Here is a 23,678-nt window from a genome sequence, read left to right as displayed (position 1 = left end):
AGAATAATAAAAAAAAAAACAGACCATGATTTTACCTTTTTCTTCTTTTATACTTGTAATTAAGTAATAATAGTATACCCATCATCCATACCAAAACATGAAACCAATTTGCACTGAGAGGTTCAATATAAAATTTGCAAAATTCATTATTGGGATACAGGTAGATATTACAGGAATCTCATTGTATGTACCAATTTTTGTATTTGCTGTTCTTTCTACTCAGAGATGTTACTTACATACTCATAGTCTTTCTTAGTAGGTAGCTACTTAATCTTATTGTAACAGTGGATACTTCTACTGCAAAACCAAGATTTACCTACATAAAGTTATCCTCAATGAGCTTGCATTTTATATACATGTTAATAGTAACCATGGACAATCTTCATTTTACACTCAACGGAATGAGGAATAACATTTAAACACTTCCACTCATTCTACATCCCTCATGAGTAGAATGGATTATGTGGTGTTTTCGATTACTTGGACTATACAGTTACAGTTATGTTACATCAAATACCTAAATTAATCTGTGAACAAAAAGAAGAGAAAGTATTGAAAACATCTCTTGTGTATAAGCTTGTAAAGTTCAGTACTGTTTATTTTATTTTTCCTTAAATACTCGAAAATATCTACGTTAAACAAAGTGGCATACATATTAGATTCGAGGGTCTATCACAGATCTAGAGATTTTAAGTTTATAACTTGAAGGCTAAGTTCAAATCAAAGCTGGATTATGAAATCGTCTAACATTCAGCTTAGGACTTGTTCTCTTAACTGCTGGTGCCATTCTTTTATAACCATCCATATAAGTAGGTATCAGGCGCGAAAATGGAATTTACAGACAATTAACGACCATTACAATCTTTAATGGCTTTAAAGAAAAAAACTCTTCAATCTGTTCAACAGCAACCACCTGAAAAGAGTAGAAAACAAAGAATGGAATAACATTAGGTACCTATTCCATATTTAGGCCGGGTGTAGTCTAAATCGAAGAGAGAAGGAAGACAGGATAGGAGAAAGCCAGCCAGTCCGAGAATGAACCTTATCCCTTCAGGATAAAATACACCAATGGCAGGAATCGAACCCGCGACTTAGCGCTTACAAGGCAGACGCTCAAAAAAAACTAGGCAGAATGTTGACAACTTGATTATATGTATCTGTATCTACAGGCATGACTATAATCCATAACTATACCTACCTCCGGTATGTAAAACTGAAGCATGTTTTGAACGCCATTCTTGAGTGTGACCACCGAGCTTGGGCAACTGGTACAGGAACCCTGCATTTTCAATTTGACCACCCCACCCTGAAAGCTAATGAACTGAATGTCACCCCCGTCTTCCTGCACTGTAGGGCGAATCCGAGTGTCCAGGAGCTCCTTGATCATTTGCACTGTCTCATCGTCGTCCTCGTGAATAACTGGAAAAAGATTTCATTCGATAAAGTTACAGGATATACCTTATTTAAGATTGAGGAATTTTAGTTCGATTTTGTGTCCCTGAGGCCTGAGCTAAGCAGATTGAAGTAGAGTTTATGAACAGAGGAGCTAGGAAGGGCTAGACTTGAGAACACTAGTGTGTGGTTAGGTTCATTGTATAGTTTGGCATGGAAGTGGGAAGAGAAAGAAGGAAAAAATTAGATGATGTAGGTACCACAAACCTCTGTTTGTTTCATCCATTGATGAATACCTACCATAATAAGTTAGAGTTAGGGGATAATTTAGCTAAAATTTAGTAGGTATACAACAACTAATATTATAAAAGCAACAACAAATTAATTTATTGTTGAATTTATTTTGTAAATAGAAAAGCATTAATTGAATATCACTTACTTACGTCTTTTTGTTGGCGCTGACTGATAAACTTTGGCTGATTTCCTTTTCACAGTTGCCATAGGCCAGCCCAATTCCAAATCCTGAGCCTACAAGAAGTGGCCATGGTTTCTAAAGATTACAGCAGGGCTGCTTTTTGTTTCAATACCTTTCTTTTTAAAAGCACACTCCTTAAATAAATACCAAAGAATTTCAAAGTTACAGGTTATACCTTTTTTAAGATTGAGGAATTTTAGTTCGATTTTGTGTCCCTGAGCTAAGCAGATTGAAGTGGAGTTTATGAACAGAGGAGCTAGGAAGGGCTAGACTTGAGAACACTAGTGTGTGGTTAGGTTCATTGTATAGTTTGGCATGGAAGTGGTAATGTATGCAAGTCTAGTCTAGGTTTTTTTTTTTTAAGTACTTAGAACTATGTGCTAATTACTTACTTACAAATTTAAATACACATAAAATTATTAAACCATCCACAAAGAGGCACTAGTTGAGTAGGTAATCTAGGGTTTTTTTTTTAAGTACATAGAACTATGTGCTAATTACTTACTTACAAATTTAAATACACATAAAATTATTAAACCATCCACAAAGAGGCACTAGTTGAGTAGGTAATATAAGGCATTGGATTTTTATTTTCTAACAGGAGTTTTAAGGACCCACATATTTCTCAGTACCTTCCTCCCTCCCTCTCTCTCTCTCTCTTCCTACCTTCCTCTCTTCTTACCTACCTCCCTCTCTCCCCTCCTTAACTCCCTCCCTCTCTCTCTCTCTTCCTTACCTCCCTCCCTCTCATTCTCACCTGTATCAGAAGAGGGCTGTGCATCTGTGAGTACAGGTAGTCCACTAGAAAAGAAATCCATGATGGTAGCAAATATTTCCGGTTTGAGTAGTTTCCAATCAACATCATCATCTTGTTTGGCTCTCTCTCTCTCTTCTTACCTACCTCCCTCCCTCTCTCCCCTCCTTAACTCCCTCCCTCTCTCTCTTCCTTACCTCCCTCCCTCTCATTCTCACCTGTATCAGAAGAGGGCTGTGCATCTGTGAGCACAGGTAGTCCACTAGAAAAGAAATCCATGATGGTAGCAAATATTTCCGGTTTGAGTAGTTTCCAATCAACATCATCATCTTGTTTGGTCACTGTAATGAAATCATGACCAAAGAACACTGATTTGACTCCTTCAATTCTAAACAAAAGTTTTCCCAATGGGGAGCAGTAGGCAGCCTGACCAGTGGGGAAATCTATGGTTTGTCCAGGCTCTTCCAGAACCTAGGGGGAAAGAAAGATGAAAAATAATGAGTTGTCATATGATAAACTGTCAAGAATAATATCAAATACCTATTCAACAAAACCAGGAATCTGTATCTGCTGTACCCTTACTTTCGGACAACTAGGTAGCTAGTTACTTAACTCTTTGGTGACCAATCAAGGTCTAGATGTTTGTTACAGAGAATGTCTAAACCTCTCACCAAAGGATTAAACAAATTTACAATCTTTTGACGGTAAGGTAAGCACTCCACCACTAGGATTCTGAGGCTAGAAGGATGTTGAAGAAAACTGTAGAAACTTACAAAAAAAAGTTACAAACAATTTGTAACAAAAATTCAAGGAATTGTCAGGGGGTATTGTAAAATATCAAAATGACACTCAAGAATCAGAATAAGTGATATAACTCAACTTTTTCTAGTTCTAGTTTTTCCTGTATGTTTACTCCACATTGTTTTCACTGATTGATTATATTGTTCTTCAATTCATCTCTAAACCTAACAGCCTCTGCCCTATCTGTCTGCCTTTCATTGTTTAGCCTTTCTCTGCCCACTGGATCATTGTAGTCTTCATTGTCCAAATCTTCTTCATAATTAGTTTCTACATTTGAATCAATAACAATGTTATGAAGTATACATGCAAGTACAACTAGTTGACTTGAATTTTCTACTTTTTTACACTCCAGGTGTTTAACTCTTCGAAATATCCCTTTCAGTCTTCCAAATGCTTGTTCTATCAGTACTCTGATCTTGGATAGGTTTTGATTGAACAATTTTTCGGGTCTCCCAAAGCCTGCACTTTCTTTATATGGTGTTATATTAAAAGTTCTCAACTCGTAAGCTGAATCACTAATGATGTAGGATGAAAGTGGCAACATCTCATGCCTTTTTTCTTCTATATTATTGTGAAGAGGGGAATGTTGCCACACTCTTGAGTCATGGGCTGATCCTGGCCAACCACAGAATACATACAAAAACTTCTTTTTTGAATCACAAATAGCCTGCAGGTTAATGCTGGGATATTGATGCCTGTTAATGTAAGAATTATCTACTTTTGTTTTGCAAATTCGGATGTGGGAACCATCGAGACACCCAAAAATACCCTTCAACTTGTTCCCTGGGATATTGTTGAAATCTTGTATATTTTTCAGAGCTCTTTCCCCTGTTGGCCATGCTATCCATTTGTTAATATTCTTATTAATCAACTTGGCAACAAACATCATTAAGGTGTGGGCATGTCCCTTGTTGAGATTAAATCTGTCTGCTACAGATCTAAAAAAAAAATAATAATAATTAGTAAATGTAATAATTAATAATCTATTTAGTATTACCTTACATATTTCTCTCTGTTTCAGAACTGTTGTGGACTAAAGGCAACATAAAAAAACTGTTGCAGTTAAGATTGGAGAGGGAGGGCCTGTTCTTAACTCCTAAGAACAAAGCAGTCCTCTGGAAAAGGTTGGCAGAGGACCTGCAGAAAGATATTGGCCAACAAGTTACGGGCATGCAGTGTGCCCAAAAATACCGTAACTTGCTGGCCACTTATCGGAATAATAAACAAAAGCAGAGGTCCACAGGCGAAGGAGATGTGAAGTGGCCGTTCTTTGAACAGATGGACAGGGTGTTGGGATGTAGGGCTTCCTCAAATCCTCCTCCTAACACCCTGATTTCTTCTGGAAATCCCCCTCCCTCTCCTGGTCCCTCTACCTCTTCTTATCCCCCTCCCTCTCCTGGTCCCTCTACCTCTTCCCATCCCTCTCCCTCTCCTGGTCCCTCTACCTCTCTCTCTACTTTTTCCTATCCCCCTCCCTCTCCTGGTCCCTCACAAAAGAGTAGGAGGCATTCCGAGAACGAACCTTATCTGTTTAAAATAAATTTCCCCGCCGCGCGCCGGGCGAAAATCGAATGCGCGACCCAGCATCTAAAAGGCATCAGGTGCACTACCTTCCAAGCTATCTAGGCTGGCATGCATTCAGATTTATTTATAATGATTTTATAATCAATAATGATTTTATTGTGTTACATTGTTCCAAAGATTCCTTTCCAAAAAGAACAAAACTGACGTTCAAAAATAGGTACCAAGAGCTAAACACGCAAAAAATAAAAACATTATTGTCCATAAAACACGTTGAAAATTTTTTAATGATCCTACATACGGATCACTTAGCATGTATTTCCAACATTTTACGATTATTTTTTCATAATTTCTTACAGTCATATTATTTCTTGTTTTCCTTTCAGTGACAAGAACAAAGAGTGAGGGGATTGTTTTTGTGAAATTCAACATTTTGACCAAAGACCTTTACACACATGGCTTTGACAATAACTCGAGAATACAAAGGATTAACATGGATTGAATTTATAATGATTCGCACAGGGGCACCTTTGAGTAGGTAATATTTATTTTACAACATGCTGCTTTTGGACTTACCTGAAAAATTGGCTTTTACAAGGATGCTCCTTGAAACACGTATGCCTGACGGCCTGATGTTATATTGAAAACATCTCTTGCTCGGAACGGATAGCCTTCTCCTATTTCTATCCTCTTTTGGGAGCATAGCGCCTCTGGTTGATTTCAAAGTTTCATCAACATCTTTTTCTAAGCTGACAGTCTAAATTAATAAAACACTACCGACACTTTTGCAAAACATTTATTTCACTTGATATTTTTCTTCAAAATATTTTTAATTTTGCCTAAGTAATGTAATATGGTTCTATCATTCCAGAGTTCGTCTCTTTGTACCTCAGTCCAGCTCCTCTGTTCAAAAATTCACATCTTGGTTGACAGGACACAGACCTGAATATATTGACCCAAAGATATTGACCATGGGAGATGGAAGAGAAGGTAGGTACTGTTTGAAAGAGGTTTGATAGAGGGAATTGGAACAACGGAGGTCGTATCGTCCCGAAATCGAAGGGAGAAGGATGAAAGGGTGGGAGAAACAGTCGTTCCGAGAACGAACCTCATCTGTTGAGAATAAATTTTGCCGCCGCGCGCCGGGCGAAAATCGAATCCGCGACCTAGCTTTTAAAAGGCAGGCACATTGCCTTCCAAGCTAACTAGGCCCAAAAATAAGTACCAAGAGCAAAATAATAATAAAATAAAAGTTATTATTATTGTCTATAAAACACGTTGAAGATTATTTTTAATGATCCTACATACCTACCTAGATTATAAAGTATTTAAACAGAATGGAAATGTAGATACTAACTACAACTTCACGTATACGGATCACATAGCATGTACCATGTATTTCCAACATTTTATAATTTTATTATTTATCTATCATTTATTACAGTCATATTATTTCTTGTTTTCCTTTCAGTGACAAGAACAAAGAGTGAGGGGATTGTTTTTGTGAAATTCAACATTTTGACCAAAGACCTTTACACACATGGCTTTGACAATAACTCGAGAATACAAAGGATTAACATGGATTGAATTTATAATGATTCGCACAGGGGCACCTTTGAATAGGTAATATTGATTTTACAACATGCTGCTTTTGGACTTACCTGAAAAATTGGCTTTTACAAGGATGCTCCTGAAACACGTATGCCTGACGGCCTGATGTTATATTGAAAACATCTCTTGTGTATAAGCTTGTAAAGTTCAGTACTATTTATTTTATTTTTCCTTAAATACTCGAAAATATCTACGTTAAACAAAGTGGCATACATATTAGATTCGAGGGTCTATCACAGATCTAATTTTTTTTTTCTTTTTTTTTACAGGTAAAAGTGAAAAGACTGGATCAGTGAATTTAATGGCATCCTATGGTTTGGAGCATACCTATAACAAATTCTGTGGCACAAGGCAGACGCTCAAAAAAAAACTAGGCTGAATGTTGACAACTTGATTATATGTATCTACAGGCATGACTACAATCCATAACTATACCTACCTCCGGTATGTAAAACTGAAGCATGTTTTGAACGCCATTCTTGAGTGTGACCACCGAGCTCGGGCAACTTATCCCTCTCCCTCTCCTGGTTCCTCTACCTCTTCCCATCCCTCTCCCTCTCCTGGTCCCTCTACCTCTCTCTCTACTTTTTCCTATCCCCCTCCCTCTCCTGGTCCCTCCGGGCAACTGGTACAGGAACCCTGCATTTTCAATTTGACCACCCCATCCTGAAAGCTAATGAACTGAATGTCACCCCCGTCTTCCTGCACTGTAGGGCGAATCCGAGTGTCCAGGAGCTCCTTGATCATTTGCACTGTCTCATCGTCATCCTCGTGAATAACTGGAAAAAGATTTCATTCGATAAATTTACAGGTTATACCTTTTTTAAGATTGAGGAATTTTACTTCGATTTTGTGTCCCTGAGCTAAGCAGATTGAAGTGGAGTTTATGAACAGAGGAGCTAGGAAGGGCTAGACTTGAGAACACTAGTGTCATCCCTCTCCCACTCCGGGTCCCTCTACCTCTTCCTATCCCTCTCCCACTCCGGGTCCCTCTACCTCTTCCTATCCCTCTCCCACTCCTGGTCCCTCTACCTCTTCCTGTCCTCTTCCTTCTCCTTCACAGCACCCTGAGGTGCTACCTTCATCTGAGGAAGAAGATGACCCCCCGCCGCCCCCAACAGCCACTACCACTAGAAAAAGGAAAGGGAAACCAATGACGGTGAAGGAGTACCTCAGGGAGAAATTGGATGCTGAAAAAAAGAGGGCTGAGGCGAAGATTAAAATTGAAGAGAAGAAAATAGCTGTGAAGGAGAGGCAAGTTGATGCCATCCTCATGCTCGCAAGAGCATTGTCATATAATAGGAGAGGGTGGAGAGGTAATGAAGAGAATCAAGACAGAAGGGAAGATGATGGAGACAGAAGAGAAGATGATGGAGACAGAAGGGAAGATGATTAGATTTTGTTGTTGTTGTTTACTAATGCAAAGGAATTGATTATTATGACATTTTCCAACGCGCATCCCAATATTTTCCTACAATATCATTGCTGGCTTCCACGGCAAGGCAAGTACCTAATTAAGTGTGCTGCATTCATGGGTGATTGATGTGAGCATAATGGGCATATTGGGGAGTCAGCACAGCCAATTCTGTGGAGGTGCTCTGACAAGCAGTCATGTCCTGTTAATAATTGGAATTTTGCTACTGATGCTTTTCTAGGTAGATCAGGTATGATATCCGGCTTTTTTTTTTTATCAAGGGTTCCGATTTTTTTCCAGATCCTTCTTCTTTTAACCATTTTCTATATTTTGAATTAGAGTTGTTTTTTACTTATCTTTTAACTGTCTTGAAGGATAAATCTTTTGTTTGTGGAATTTGTAAATACCTTGTAAAAATAAATAAACAATTTGTATATATTTTTCTTTTTGTGTTTAATTAAATGTGTCAAGTACTTATTTAATTTTCTTTACTTATTGTTGAAAAATTTAGCATTTAGTACCTACCGAAAACATTCCATGTTGGCCATGTACCATATAGTAAGGAGGACAACAGTGTAGATTGGTACTTGAGGACGAGATGAAGCTGGTTTGTAATAGTCAGCACTGATAACATCACATATCATCTGTGTATTAAAACACATTTTATGAAAAAAGGGAACAAAAATAAATTGCCATGCAGACAAGTCATGGACAGAAATACAAGGGGGGGGGGGGTAATTATTGTATCTCAATCATCACAAATATAAATAGGTACAATTAAATGACAAACCTGAACACTTTTTCTGTCCATTCTGAAATGTGATTGAAATGCTAAGTCAGAGTATGATGGTACAATTTTTTCTATGTAATCCTTTATTTTGGGCTGATCTTCATGGCTCTTTATCTCACCAGAGATAGCTAGTAACTCTATGTCAGAGTCATCAGAACTACTTGAGGACGAACTGCTCTCTTGTAATAGTTCACCCAGCAGTAGTGAGGCTGCCTGTTCACTCATTTTTAATTTTCAATAGGTAGACAATATCTAACAAATAAGAAAAACAGGTACTATCAGTAAGAATTTTAAAATTGATTCAACAAGTGATGAAAAAAAGCTGTAACATTCATGTTGGGCTAGTAAAAAAATCCAATGTCTTTGTTGATAAAATTGAGTTTTTTATCCACCAGTGTTATATCAACCGGTGGATTCTAGCCGGTGCACCGGTGGATCAACCGGTGCACCAGATGTGGATCTTTATTTTCAAAAAAAACTTTTGCATCAGCTGATTAAATTCTTATCAGTTGCCTAGCAACCGCGGATTGTTTACAGTTTCCATGGAAACAGTAATGTAAACAAAAATTATGATTTTGGATTTCTTGGTGTTTTTTAATAAGTTCATAAAATATTTTTCCCGTTTTTCCCTTTTATTATTTTTTATTAGGACTGGACATTTACAACTTACTTTGTTCACCCCGAAAATCTAATCATAGGGATATGATACACTGTAATAGAGAGTTTGTTCCCCTCAGCAATCAGATTTCTGCACACTATTTCTTCACAGGTAAAAACTTCAAGCTGTTTGGATTGGGTGTATCTTGTGTTTGAATAAACATAGTCCTATGCAAACTCCAATTGATTGGATGCTTATTATTTTGAAGTATCTCATTTGTGTTTAGTAAAATGTGATTTTTCTTCAAACAATGATACTGAGCACAGTTTTGAAGTGATCTGAAAACATAAAAAAGAATAGGTATTTATCAAAAAAGAGCTGAAAAAACTTTGATCCTGCTGGAAATCAAATCTGAGACCTCCAGTGTGCAGTCACTCTTTTTGATGTTGTAGCAGATTCAACTGTAGTGAAATGGTGACAGCAGAATAAAGGATTTTTTTTTTTTTTTCTTGCTATACACCAGGGTGATGGTCTCTAGCCATGTTTAATTGGCTTGTCCTAAACCACAGTCAACTATTATGAGGTCTTAATTGTACTTATCCTTTAGAAGCAGAGAGAACCCTTTGAAAACTGCCAGCTAGCTAAGCTGATTAAGGTTAGCTGTTTTCCTGTTTATAGTCCCACACTAGTCTACTCTTATGTTTATCCAACTTGAATCTCCTGGGCCAAAATAGTGACAAAGTAAAGTATACATCTTTTCAAAGTGTTTGCTTATTAGATTACAATCTTTAGGCGTTACCTACTGTCATAGTAGTTAAAACGGTTCTATCATTAGTAGTTGCTAGTCACTAGATAATGTACTCACCAACTTTGACCAAGAGATCATAAACACACTTGTCCCATTTTTTACCAAGCACGTCATCGGGAAAACCTTGGGCCATTTTGGGTACTTGAATCTGTCTGTATTCTGTGAAATAAAAGCTTTCTTGATTACTTGACCAAATTCTACACTTTTCCAAATTTCATGAAAAAAAAATAAATTAAAAGTGAGGTTAGAAAAAAATCAAACTAAACAAACATCAGCTGATTAAATTCTTATCAGTTGCCTAGCAACCGCGGATTGTTTACAGTTTCCATGGAAACAGTAGTGTAAACAAAAAGTATGATTTTGGATTTCTTGGTGTTTTTTAACAAGTTAATAAAATATTTTTCCCGTTTTTCCCTTCTAATATTTTTTATTAAGACTGGACATTTACAACTTACTTTGTTCACCCCCAAAATCTAATCATAGGGATATGATACACTGTAATAGAGAGTTTGTTCCCCTCAGCAATCAGATTTCTGCACACCATTTCTTCAGTTCCTGTATCTAGTAGGTGCTATCAAAAATTCCATTATGGTTGAGACAGTGAAAAGTTCCGGATTTTTGGTGTCAGTGATGGGCGAGATTGAAAAAGCTTACATTCAAGATATTGACAACATTTATGTTAAATATTGTTTTGTCTATGGAAAAGACTGGGATGTTACTTCAGTAAGTTACCTAATTGTTCAGTTCTTTTGTACCTACAGAATGTTTGCACAATACACTGTGAATGTGTATGGAAGCTGTAAACAATTGCACATTACTCAACTTTTCAAAATAGGTCATACAGAGAATGTTTGCACAATACACTGTGAATGTGTATGGAAGCTGTAAACAATTGCACATTACTCAACTTTTCAAAATAGGTCATACAGAGTGGCCATGCTTTTCCTGTAATAAATGCAAAATAATATATTTAGATTTTTTTATATGATACCCACCTGCTTTGAGCTAAAACTGAATAATCTTGAACTAACCATGAACCTGACTTTGATATGAAGTATAATAATTAAGTACCAATCATTTGATAATATAAGTATGTAATACCTTAGGATAAAATGGACCAACATGAGACAGTAGACCTGGCCTTACAGCTCTGCCAACAAGAGATGAATAACTTAACTTACTTTTGAATAAAAATAATGAGCCAACTCCTCCTACAGCTAAACCACCTCCTGAAATCAAATGTAGAAACATAAAGATATTAATTGACACCAATATTTTTCTGGATCCTAAAGTTTGAGTAAAAATAACAACAATCTTTATCGGTACCTACCTACTGAGTTCCAATTTGTGCCGAAACCAGTGCAAGTCTGAGTTATGTACTGTGTTTAAACTAATGTATTATTATAATATTTACCTATTTATTTTTATCTAATTTGGTCAGACAACAACTTTGCACTACGTTTCAGGTATTTTGAATAATGGATTATGAAGTCCTGATGGATTATTAATATTATGATCTACTGTAACCAATTCTTTAGACATCACCTCTCTTGTTTATCCAACTTGAATCTCCTGGGCCAAAATAGTGACAAAGTAAAGTATACATCTTTTCAAAGTGTTTGCCTATTAGATTACAATCTTTAGGCGGTACCTACTGTCATAGTAGGTAGTTAAAATGGTTCTATCATTAGTAGTTGCTAGTCACTAGATAATGTACTCACCAACTTTGACCAAGAGATCATAAACACACTTGTCCCATTTTTTACCAAGCACGTCATCGGGAAAACCTTGGGCCATTTTGGGTACTTGAATCTGTCTGTATTCTGTGAAATAAAAGCTTTCTTGATTACTTGACCAAATTCTACACTTTGCTTTGAAGGAAAACTTTGAAGAACTTTTTCAAATTCAAAGTTCAAATTCAAATTTCATGGAAAAATTAAATTAAAAGTGAGGTTAGAAAAAAACAAACATCCCAAAAGTTTTTTTTAAAAATAAGACTCACAACCGCTGCAGCGGTTGATCAACCAATCCACCAAATGACAAAATAAAAGTTTTTTTTACTAAACGCTTGATTGTGACTTTCCACCAAACTAAACGTTTAGCTCTTGAGATCCACCACCTCCTCGAGCTGGTTGATTCGATTGGTGACGCACTTTTTTTTGTGGTGACGCACTTTTTTGTTTATTTTCAAGTTTTCAACGAGTTTTATAAAAATATAAAGCTATAACATTAAGGTTGGGCTAGTAAAAGATCCAAATTTTTTGAAACATGACGCAATGCAGTGTTGTGCTCCCTACATGACACCACAAGGTTGCTTACAGTAGTATTTAACACCATCAACTCAGGTGGACTCGGACCGTGAGGATGTCAACCCCCATGTAACTTCTGATAGTATCCTGTTTAATCACCCTTCATTACGTAAGACTGAATGATTAACACTTGTATTACCCGAAGATACCCCTTCGGTAACAATACATATATTACGTATAATGTATACTTGCTCTATGAGAGTTATCCACTCGTAAACATTTTGTAGCCAAAAACCAAATGTCAGCCCAAAAGCAAGACATTGTAGGTAAATATTGGAACTCCCCTTCCCCTTCAGTTCACCTTGACTCCTGTCCTGCCTTGGAAGCCAGCAATGACATTGTAGGTAAATATTGGGAAGCCAGAGGCAAAATGACCTAGTAGTCAAACAACCCGACATTTGCAAACAACATATTACGTATAATGTATACTTGCTCTATGAGAGTTATCCACTCGTAAACATTTTGTAGCCAAAAACCAAATGTCAGCCCAAAAGCAATCACCTTATAATAAAATGAGCGTCCTTTACCACTTAGCACAAATCAATAATGCTGATCATCCAAAACAGTACAACTTGAAAAGAATTAGGAATAGTTAGGACTAATTTGTTAACCTTTTCTTTAAATAAAACACATTTAAAAAATCACAAAGACACAAAATTTCCTTATAAAATAGTTAGGGGAAATTCGAAGAATTAGGAATAGTTAGGACTCTAATTTGTTAACCTTTTCTTTAAATAAAACACATTTAAAAAATCACAAAGACACAAAATTTCCTTATAAAATAGTTAGGGGAAATTCATTTACTTGTGTATTGTTTCTCATTTCCGTATTTCTAATTTATGTTTTCAGTGAAGGAAGATCTAGATCCTGCATGTATTCTAAATTTGAAAGGTTGTCTGTCACTATGGAGCAAAGACTACAAGACTGCCATCAATCAGTACACTAAGGCTATTGAACTTAGCACGGAAGATAAGCTAGAGATTATCCGAGGTTAGTTGAGATGAATTTTGAGACGAGTCGTACTGTGAAAATAGAAACTATAAAATCCATCATGAAAATCTTGGGTTCTTTGTGTTCTAAAGCGATGGACTATTCACTTTGATCCAAGGAGCATGGTTTTTAGTCCGTCCTTCCTTTATTATTACTAATAATAAAAGGTATAGTGGACGGACTATTGTATTCGCTTCGGTGTCGGTCTAGTTCGTTTTACAAGTTTCATTCTTCTGTTTTATTCTATTCTGTTCTTTTATTTGTATTCGTAATCTTTAATATAAGATTAGTTATAATCGTCAGTGTATTTTCAAGTTAAAATTTTTAATTGTACATAAATTATTATCAATATGCCGTGGTTGATCCTCCACCTCGTGGTTGGTGGGAACAATGAAGTGATGGAGGCCCTGTTCGTTTTACAAGTTTCATTCTTCTGTTTTATTCCTTTTCTGTTCTTTTATTTGTATTCGTAATCTTTAATATAAGATTAGTTATAATCGTCAGTGTATTTTCAAGTTAACATTTTTAATTGTACATAAATTATTATCAATATGCCGTGGTTGATCCTCCACCTCGTGGTTGGTGGGAACAATGAAGTGATGGAGGCCCTATTTCTTCAGTTCCTGTATCTAGTAGGTGCTATCAAAAATTTCATTATGGTTGAGACAGTGAAAAGTTCCGGATTTTTGGTGTCAGTGATGGGCGAGATTGAAAAGGCTTACATTCAAGATATTGACAACATTTATGTTAAATATTGTTTTGTCTATGGAAAAGACTGGGATGATGGAGGCCCAAGTAGAGGACGTCAACGTCTACGAAGATGGTGAGTAACATTTTTTATTATTCAGCCTTCATCGAAGTTTTATCCTTGGACAGTTGGTAAAAATAGTATTCTTCTTCCTAGCCTGTTCCTATTTATACAGGGTCGGCGTTTTTTTGTCAGTCTTTTCCAAACAGTTCTATTAATCTATTATGCACCCCATTCCCTGATAAACTCTTTTCTCTCAAGTCCTTGTTCTCACAATTTCTCCACCTCTTCTTTGGTCTCCCTCTCACTACTATTTCCCAATGTAACTCTCATCCTTTCTCTGAACATATGTTTATACTGCAGTCTTCTCTCCTGGATTTTCTTTGACACTTCCATCACTCTTCCTCATCACTTCATTTCTAATCCTGTCCAATCTGGTCACTCCACAACTCCACCTCAGCATTCTCATCTCCGCTACCTCCTACTTCTTCTCTTGTACCTTCTTAATTGCCCATGTTTCAGCACCATACAACAAAGCTGGTCTCACCACTGTTTTGGTAACAATAGTTTACAATTCTTAATTATGATGGACTTTCTTTTTTATATAATTTCAGAACACGAAAGGAACACAATTGTGGATCAATTAGTTTTGAACTACCGTGCTGCTATAATGGATTATGTTACTGAGATCAATGTTAGCCATGTAGAGTTCAGAGGTAAGAATTTATTTTTAATTAAAGTTATTAATTGTAGTTAAATGGCATACATTTCTAAATGGTATTTGAACTTTATAGTGCTGTAAAGATTCCTTGATTTGCTAGGTGTAAATAAATTCCTACCATTCTACTTAAATGTGGCTTGTGAAGTTTGACATCAAGTCTCTTGATGTTGCCACTACAACAACAATATCTACTAGCTTGAGCATAACTTGCTTGTTTGGAGAATCCCAAAATTAGGCTGTTCATAATATGAACTCAAATAACTTTGAGACAGCAAGGGTGAATCTTTATTCCATTAATCTGGTACATATTGAGCTAAAAATCAAGTAATTAAATAGCTCGTTAAATGTAACAAACAAAACAATCTGGTACATAATTCTTATTGTTACTAGTTTATGAAGTTGCTTGTTCTACATTTTACATTTCAGATGACAACAATGAATCACAATCTGGACGTGACACCCCCATGGAGTCATTTGGTGGTAAGTATTATAATAATTATTAACATAGTTATCAATATTATGTAAGATTGATTCAAAGATGAACTCTCAAGTAAATTTATAATAAACTTATCTCTAGTCCCAAAGTTGACTATAGATTTGTAAAAGCTTAAGCTTAACTTGCTTGTTTGCTTTTCATATCAGGAACTTAGAAGAAAACAAGGAGAATCCCAAAATTGGGCTGTTCAGAAAATGAACGCAAATAACTTTAAAATGGCAAGTGTGAATCTTTATTACTATGTGGTACATAATATTACCAAATGGACAGAGTTAACATCAGAAGGTACATAATTCTTATTGTTACTAGTTGATGAAGTTGCTTGTTCTACATTTTACATTTCAGATGACAACAATGAATCACAATCTGGACGTGACACCCCCATGGAGTCATTTGGTGGTAAGTATTATAATAATTATTAACATAGTTATCAATATTATGTAAGATTGATTCAAAGATGAACTCTCAAGTAAATTTATAATAAACTTATCTCTAGTCCCAAAGTTGACTATAGATTTGTAAAAGCTTAAGCTTAACTTGCTTGTTTGCTTTTCATATCAGGAACTTAGAAGAAAACAAGGAGAATCCCAAAATTGGGCTGTTCAGAAAATGAACGACAATAACTTTAAAATGGCAAGTGTGAATCTTTATTACTATGTGGTACATAATATTACCAAATGGACAGAGTTAACATCAGAAGGTACATAATTCTTATTGTTACTAGTTGATGAAGTTGCTTGTTCTACATTTTACATTTCAGATGACAACAATGAATCACAATCTGGACGTGACACCCCCACGGATTCACTTGGTGGTAAGTATTATAATTATTAACATAGTTATGTATATTATGCAAGATTGATTCAAAGATCAACTCCCAAGTAAATTAATAATAAACTTATCTCTAGTCCCAAAATAAACTGTCCATGTTAAAAGTAAAAGAAGAAAAAAAAAATTAACACAATGATAAAAGGTAAATAAAATGATAATTTATAACAAATAACAAACTAATTAAAAACAAAATAGGAACAACAAATTCGTAAAAAAAAAAAACTTATCTCTAGTCCCAAAATAAACTGTCCATGTTAAAAGTAAAAGAAGAAAAAAAAAAAGTTAACACAATGATAAAAGGTAAATAAAATGATAATTTATAACAAATAACAAACTAATTAAAAACAAAATAGGAACAACAAATTCGTAACAAAACAAAATAGGAACAACAAATTCGTAACAAAACAAAATAGGAACAACAAATTCGTAACAAACTAATTTTTTAAAAAAAAGTTACAAACAATTTGTAACAAAAATTCAAGGAATTGTCAGGGGGTATTATAAAATATCAAAATGACACTCAAGAATCAGAATAAGTGATATAACTCAACTTTTTCTAGTTCTAGTTTTTCCTGTATGTTTACTCCACGATATATACCAAATGAGAAAATTCTGGCCAGAATTGTGAAGTTAGGGAGTCAGTCTTCAATCACCTTTTCAAATAAATGTCTCTTTTATGTTTGAAAAAAGATGTTAGTCAAGTGACTTCCGTTAGAATACATGCCACTTATAACGGTTTTCATTACTTTTGGCTGCCCCGATCTTCTGATCTGTTGGTTGAAATCAACAAATCACGAACTTTGAATGAGCTGAAAATCAAATTCGCGACGAAATCGCAAAAGTTGCATCAGCAAAAAGTCATGAAAAATATTGTGAAAATGAAAAGAGCCAAGGCGTGTATGAAGTCTAATGGTGTTGCGGTGATCACTCGATCGATATCATTTTCTGTGCCTAGTGTAAATAATTTCCATGGTCGCTGTCGTTACTTTTGCGCCACCCGTTATAAACAATATAGAAATCCATCAGATAGGTTCTTTATTAAAAATCATGAAAAATATTGTGAAAATGAAAAGAGCCAAGGCGTGTATGAAGTCTAATGGTGTTGCGGTGATCACTTGATCGATATCATTTTCTGTGCCTAGCCTAGTATAAATAATTTCCATGGTCGCTGTCGTTACTTTTGCGCCACCCGTTATAAACAATATAGAAATCCATCAGATAGGTTCTTTATTAAAAATATCTGTTCTTCATACCAATACCTATATGAGTAGCCCAATTCAAAAAGTGGACAAAGGCTCAATTTTCGGAAATTGAGTTTTTGGTATATTTGTATTCGTCTTTTCAAGGCGAATCGTTTCAAAACATCGTCAGACCTCTAAAAGAACGGAAATCCGCTAAAAAAACGGCGTTAAAGATCAGCTACGGTAGCAAACATGGACGAAAATCCACGTGTTTTTGCCAATTTCTGTTCCAAAAATGGACAAATATGTACAGTTTCAAAAATAGACATTTCTAACCTGCTCTACTGTAAGCTAAATAGTTTACGGTTTCAAAAGGAGACATTTTTTTTCAAAAGGAGACATTAGGAAAAGCCTATTCTTGAATAGCATTTTCGTGTCCAAAACTGGACAGATCAGTATCTTACGGTTCCAAAAGGGGACATAAAGGGGAAAATCCACGTGTTTTTGCCAATTGCGATGCCAAAACTGGACATCTCGGAAATTTGACCTTAAATAACTAATTAATGTCAACTTTGCCAGAAATGCCATAAATACCAACAGATTCCGTTAGATTTTAGCTTTTTTTCAAGACCAAAACCATGAAAATTGGCTGCTTCTTTTAAAAGATACGAAAGATACGAGTTTTTCGTTTTTTCCCTAAAAAAATTTATAAAGCCTTTGTCCACTTTTGGAACTGGGCTACTCATATGCAGTACCATTTTCTAATAATTCAGCATAAAATAGAGTAAAACAACCTTAATCAGGACACCATCCCGGACCTTTTGGGCAAAAAATCAGAACTACACCATTTTTTCCGCAAACCTTAATTTTCGGGCTTCGTTTCCTGGACTAAAGCGTTAGGGAAGAACTCTTGTAAATGTTCACCTGGGTTAACCTCTGAGAATACTGGGAGACTATGCCTGAACAGTCTCCGAATGTTCTCAAATGTTACCAAACCCTGTTCCTACTGTAGACCTTGTATTGTACTAGGTACTTACTTGGTATTGATGATTTGGTCTTCTCTTGACGAACTCAAACTTGAAAATGTCGACTATTTATTTGACAATAACGAGGTAGGTAATAAACTCAATCAACTGTTTGATGATAAGAAGTCAAAGATCAACTGGTACCATTGGATAGCGTTTATCCACTATTTATGTTAAAATTAAAACCGTATCTACTCAGAATAGAAATGGAAAGTGTCAACCCCACCATTACAATTAGACCAAGGGATACCTAGGATACCTCCGGGCTTCAACAATATTACATCAAATTAACCCTTCATTACATAGCTGATGTAGTCAACCATCCGGATACTAACCACGCGCAACGTTGCTTAGCTTCAGTGATCCACTGGGAACTGTTGTATTGAACGTGAGATACCTCCGGGCTTCAACAATATTACATCAAATTAACCCTTCATTACATATGTAGCTGATGTAGTCAACCATCCGGATACTAACCACGCGCAACGTTGCTTAGCTTCAGTGATCCACTGGGAACTGTTGTATTGAACGTGCCCGTGGGGGATGTTTTGCTGAGCCAGTTCAGTGGCCACTAGCCATACCAACATATACCTACTTTTATTTTAACACTTAATACATACATAATTATTATTTATCTAGTAGCCTCCGTGGCCGAGTGGGTATCACAGTAGATTTGCACCTCGGAGATCCTGGCTTCGATTACTGACAGGGTCGAAGTTTTTTCAGCTCTGTGCTTGGAGTTCGGGGTGCACTCAGCCTCATGAGGACAACTGAGTAGCTACTTTAATCGAGTAGCGATCAGTGGTGGCATTACCAGTGTAAAATGATGGTACGAGTAGATGAAAATTAATAGTAAAGGAAGCACTTAATAATACTGTGATATCCACGGCTCTGTGCTTGGAGTTCGGGGTGCACTCAGCCTCATGAGGACAACTGAGTAGCTACTTTAATCGAGTAGCGACCAGTGGTGGCATTACCAGTGTAAAATGATGGTACGAGTAGATGAAAATTAATAGTAAAGGAAGCACTTAATAATACTGTGATATCCAACTAAAGTAGTGAAGAAGCTCTCTACTTTACCACAAAGATTCATGATTTGATTTTGTTTATGTATTATTATTATCTATTGTATACCTATGGAATATCTAACAGAATGTAGAGAACTTGGGATGTAAGGGTTAACTTTGTGTAAGGTATGAATCATTTTGATTTGATATTACATATTATATTACCTTATCCACCCCGGGCACAAACCAAACTATCTAATCCCTTGGATTCAGATTTATGTAACATAATAGGTAAGAAGTTGGTTCTAAAAGTTTCCGACCGGACCTAGATCAAAAAGGAAACTGCAAAATGTGACTTGCCTATTTTTTAACATAAAGGGGTATAAATGCAAATAATTATCGGAATAATTATTTATAAAAGAATCTTCACAAATTAAAATATAAATTTTAAAAGACAATTGAGATTCGACATTCAACTAAAGAAAGTTTGGTGAGCTTTCGGGAATACTGACCCCCGTATGTATGAAATCTAAAGATAAACTTAAGTTTAACTTAAGACGAACAATGTTGCCAATTTCATGTAAAGGGGTAAGGGGTATTTTTAATCATTGAATCCACCGAATCCGACCAAACCGGATTTCATGTATTCAAGGATATATGGATCCTTTGGATTCCGTTTCATTCTCTTTATAAAGTAGGCTAAGTCCCTACACACACACACACACACACACACACTTTGGATTTAGACTCTAGGAAGTTCGAAATAATGTGTTTTGGCACTAAAATCTGACCATTGAAAATTTTATTCGATCACATATTTTACATTACTTTCCTTATTATACGATAAGAAATGCTGTTACCGGCTTTCAAAGGCCCGATTGGGTCCAAAATGTTGTTCCCTGTTTAATACACCTCGACAAATTTTATGACTTGACTTGGTGTGGAAGTAGTTACGTACTCGAACTACCAACCTCCAGATCCGATGTCCATCGTGTTAACCACTGCACCACTGTGGTTTATTGTGTTGTACATAGGTACATGTCTGCCAAATTCCTTCATACCTAATTGGAAAAACTATTCGAGCAGTCAGGGAAAATCGTCGAAAGGAATTTTAATTGTGTTAAGCATATTTAAATGCTTGTCACAAACATCGTTCCCTGATTATTTTACCTAGATAAATTTCATGACATGACTTGGACTCGAACCACCAACCTCCAGATCCAAAGTCCAACGCGTTAACAACTGCAATAAAGGGGTATTTTTAATCATTGAATCCACCGAAACCGACCAATCCTCCGGATTTCATGTATTCAAGGATATATGGATCCTTTGGATTCCGTTTCATCCTCTTTATAAAGTAGGCTAAGTCCCTACACACACACTTTGGATTTAGACTCTAGGAAGTTCGAAATGTGTTTTGGCACTAAAATCTGACCATTGAAAATTTTATTCGATCACATATTTTACATTACTTTCCTTATTAGACGATAAGGAATGTAAAAAGGGCTGTTACCGGCTTTCGAAGGCCCGATTGGGTCTAAAATGTGAACAACATACACCTCGACAAATTTTATGACTTGACTTGGTGTGGAAGTAGTTACGTCGGTACTCGAACTACCAACCTCCAGATCCGATGTCCATCGTGTTAACCACTGCACCACTGTGGTTTATTGTGTTGTACATAGGTACATGTCTGCCAAATTCCTTCATACCTAATTGGAAAAACTATTCGAGCAGTCAGGGAAAATCGTCATGTTTGGTAGGTGGTAGGTATAGGGATAGGTTATACACAGTATCTCAAGGGAACCCTATATGTAGTTGATATACATTTCAATAATGTTTCAAATGACACACATACTTCGCATAGTAAAATTCTTTTCATAACTAGGTTCATTTTGACACTTTCATTTTCAAGGACCTACCTAGATAGATATAATAGCTGTGAGGGATATAATGCTAATATTGGACATTTGATGTAGAAAGTCGGGGTGCCTCGAGTATTTCTTATGTATTTCAATAATGGTATTCTATTGACGTGTGGGTTTCTATTCTAAATATTCTAATGCTATTTCCGCTTTTTACTTTACCATAGCCTCATTCCACGAAAGTATGGATCGACTAATGAAAATCACTAGTGTAGAAGTTAGAATAATTATGATATGGACAACTGCAACTATTAGAAAATGGATACTTGGTCTGTGGCGTATAATATCTCTTAGTAGCGCAGTCAAATACAGTCGAACCTGGATATAAGAGATTGTTACACTTTTTACACATTGTTACACTTTTTACATGCATTTTCCCTATGCTAAAATGCTAAATGCATATAGGAGAATGAGAAGTGAACAGCACGTATATTGAACGAATTTTCCGGGAAAACGGGTCTGTGGCGTATAATATCTCTTAGTAGCGCAGTCAAATACAGTCGAACCTGGATATAAGAGATTGTTACACTTTTTACACATTGTTACACTTTTTACATGCATTTTCCCTATGCTAAATGCATAGGAGAATGAGAAGTGAACAGCACGTATATTGAACGAATTTTCCGGGAAAACGGGTCTGTGGCGTATAATATCTCTTAGTAGCGCTGTCAAATACAGTCGAACCTGGATATAAGAGGATCCAGGGGACCGGCCTGTTTTTCTCTTATATCCAGGTTTCCATCACTAAATCCAGTTTCTCCTTTAATGTGACTTTTGGACAAATTCTCTTACATAGAGGTCCGAGGTAAGGGGATTCTCTTACATAGAGGTACGAGGTACAGGAATTCTTTTACATAGAGGTCCGAGGTAGAGAATTCTCTTATATAGAGGTAAATCGATTACCTTGGGCCAGAAAAAAGTTCTCTTACCTATATCGAGGTTTTTTCTTATATCCAGGTTTCCCTTATATTTCTTCTCTTATATCCAGGTTTCCCTTATATTTCTTCTCTTATATCCAGGTTTTTGGCTCAAACATTGTTACACTTTTTACATGCATTTTCCCTATGCTAAAATGCTAAATGCATATAGGAGAATGAGAAGTGAACAGCACGTATATTGAACGAATTTTCCGGGAAAACGGGTCTGTGGCGTATAATATCTCTTAGTAGCGCTGTCAAATACAGTCGAACCTGGATATAAGAGAATCCAGGGGACCGGCCTGTTTTTCTCTTATATCTAGGTTTCCATCACTGAATCCAGTTTCTCCTTTAATGTGACTTTTGGACAAATTCTCTTACATAGAGGTCCGAGGTAAGGGGATTTCTTTTATAGAGGTAAATCGATTACCTTGGGCCAGAAAAAAGTTCTCGTATATCGAGGTTTTTTCTTATATCCAGGTTTCCCTTATATTTCTTCTCTTATATCCAGGTTTTTGGCTCAAAAATGAAGGGCCCAGAAAATTTTCTCTTAGATGGTTGTATAGGGATAGGTTATACACAGTATCTCAAGGGAACCCTATATGTAGTTGATATACATTTCAATAATGTTTCAAATGTAGAGAGAACCCTTTGAAAACTGCCAGCTAGCTAAGCTGATTAAGGTTAGCTGTTTTCCTGTTTATAGTCCCACACTAGTCTACTCTCTGTTTAATGTCCCCTAGCCAGACAATGCAGTCACTCTCCACAGAAGTGGCCTGTTATTCATGTCACTGGTAATGAAATACCGTACTACTCATCAACTAAAGCTTGAGTACTTACCTTTTCACACTGAGTGTGCTGCGAACCAAGCTTTTGGTCAGATTCATGGTCTTGATTGGTATTGTGTAACTATTTCTTATGTGATTGCAATGTAAATGTTTTTCAAACCATACTTACCTTTTCACACTGAGTGTGCTGCGGACCAAGCTTTTGGTCAGATTCATGGTCTTGATTGGTATTGTGTAACTATTTCTTATGGTGATTGCAATGTAAATGTTTTTCAAACCAAATGACTTTAACTTAATATTTATTTTGTTAGATCTCTTGCAGCTTTCAACCTTGCACTAGGTATGTTATCATTATCAGTTATCACTTAAATCTCTGCTATCATTATCAGTGCTGTCTCACTGATCTTACTCTTATCTTATCAGTTATCTTATCAGTTTTTTTCTTTTTAGCAACCTATTCCGATCCATTTCATTGCACATTCGTGAAGTTAGCCATTACTATTATTTTTGTCGTAAAGTCTTCAAAAGCAAGGGTAAATCAGAGGTAAACCACACTGCACAAACGAGTTTGATAAT

The 23,678-nt window shown here is 36.1% G+C and overlaps 2 protein-coding genes across 3 annotated transcripts; one reads left to right on the top strand and one right to left on the bottom strand.

Annotated features, from left to right (window-relative positions):
• Window positions 1–835: 835 nt before the first annotated feature.
• LOC113467952 (NFU1 iron-sulfur cluster scaffold homolog, mitochondrial-like) lies at window positions 836–23,260 on the bottom strand. Its single transcript, XM_026824483.1, has 5 exons — window positions 23,155–23,260; window positions 9,526–9,694; window positions 2,840–3,092; window positions 1,199–1,419; window positions 836–913 (listed from the first exon to the last, which is right to left on the bottom strand). The coding sequence occupies exons 1-5, from the start codon at window positions 23,199–23,201 to the stop codon at window positions 836–838; spliced, it is 768 nt and encodes a 255-aa protein (XP_026680284.1). The 5' UTR covers window positions 23,202–23,260.
• Window positions 13,893–16,397, top strand: LOC108252548. Of its 2 annotated transcripts, XM_017444575.2 has the most exons (6): window positions 13,893–14,068; window positions 14,253–14,286; window positions 14,826–14,927; window positions 15,359–15,412; window positions 15,774–15,827; window positions 16,189–16,397. In XM_017444575.2, the coding sequence occupies exons 1-6, from the start codon at window positions 14,015–14,017 to the stop codon at window positions 16,260–16,262; spliced, it is 372 nt and encodes a 123-aa protein (XP_017300064.2). In that variant the 5' UTR covers window positions 13,893–14,014; the 3' UTR covers window positions 16,263–16,397. The 2 variants fall into 2 exon arrangements, with proteins under 2 accessions (XP_017300064.2, XP_026680282.1); XM_026824481.1 differs by lacking the exon at window positions 15,774–15,827.
• Window positions 23,261–23,678: the final 418 nt, after the last annotated feature.

The sequence above is a fragment of the Diaphorina citri genome, unplaced genomic scaffold, assembly GCF_000475195.1.
Source record: "Diaphorina citri unplaced genomic scaffold, Diaci psyllid genome assembly version 1.1 scaffold599, whole genome shotgun sequence".
Lineage (NCBI taxonomy): Eukaryota > Metazoa > Arthropoda > Insecta > Hemiptera > Psyllidae > Diaphorina > Diaphorina citri.
This window is presented reverse-complemented; position numbering and strand designations above follow the sequence as displayed.

Bases quoted from the DNA above. Each gene is read 5' to 3' on its own strand.
- LOC108252548 (XM_017444575.2), top strand. From the start codon at position 14,015: ATGCCGTGGTTGATCCTCCACCTCGTGGTTGGTGGGAACAATGAAGTG. The intron at 14,287-14,825 runs GTGAGTAACATT...ATATAATTTCAG, and splicing joins CGTCAACGTCTACGAAGATG to AACACGAAAGGAACACAATT. The intron at 14,928-15,358 runs GTAAGAATTTAT...TTTACATTTCAG, and splicing joins TAGCCATGTAGAGTTCAGAG to ATGACAACAATGAATCACAA.
- LOC113467952 (XM_026824483.1), bottom strand. From the start codon at position 23,201: ATGAATCTGACCAAAAGCTTGGTTCGCAGCACACTCAGTGTGAAAAG. The intron at 9,695-23,154 runs GTAAGTACTCAA...TTATGTTTTCAG, and splicing joins AGCACACTCAGTGTGAAAAG to ATCACTTCAAAACTGTGCTC. The intron at 3,093-9,525 runs GTGAAGAAATAG...CTTTCCCCCTAG, and splicing joins ACAGCTTGAAGTTTTTACCT to GTTCTGGAAGAGCCTGGACA.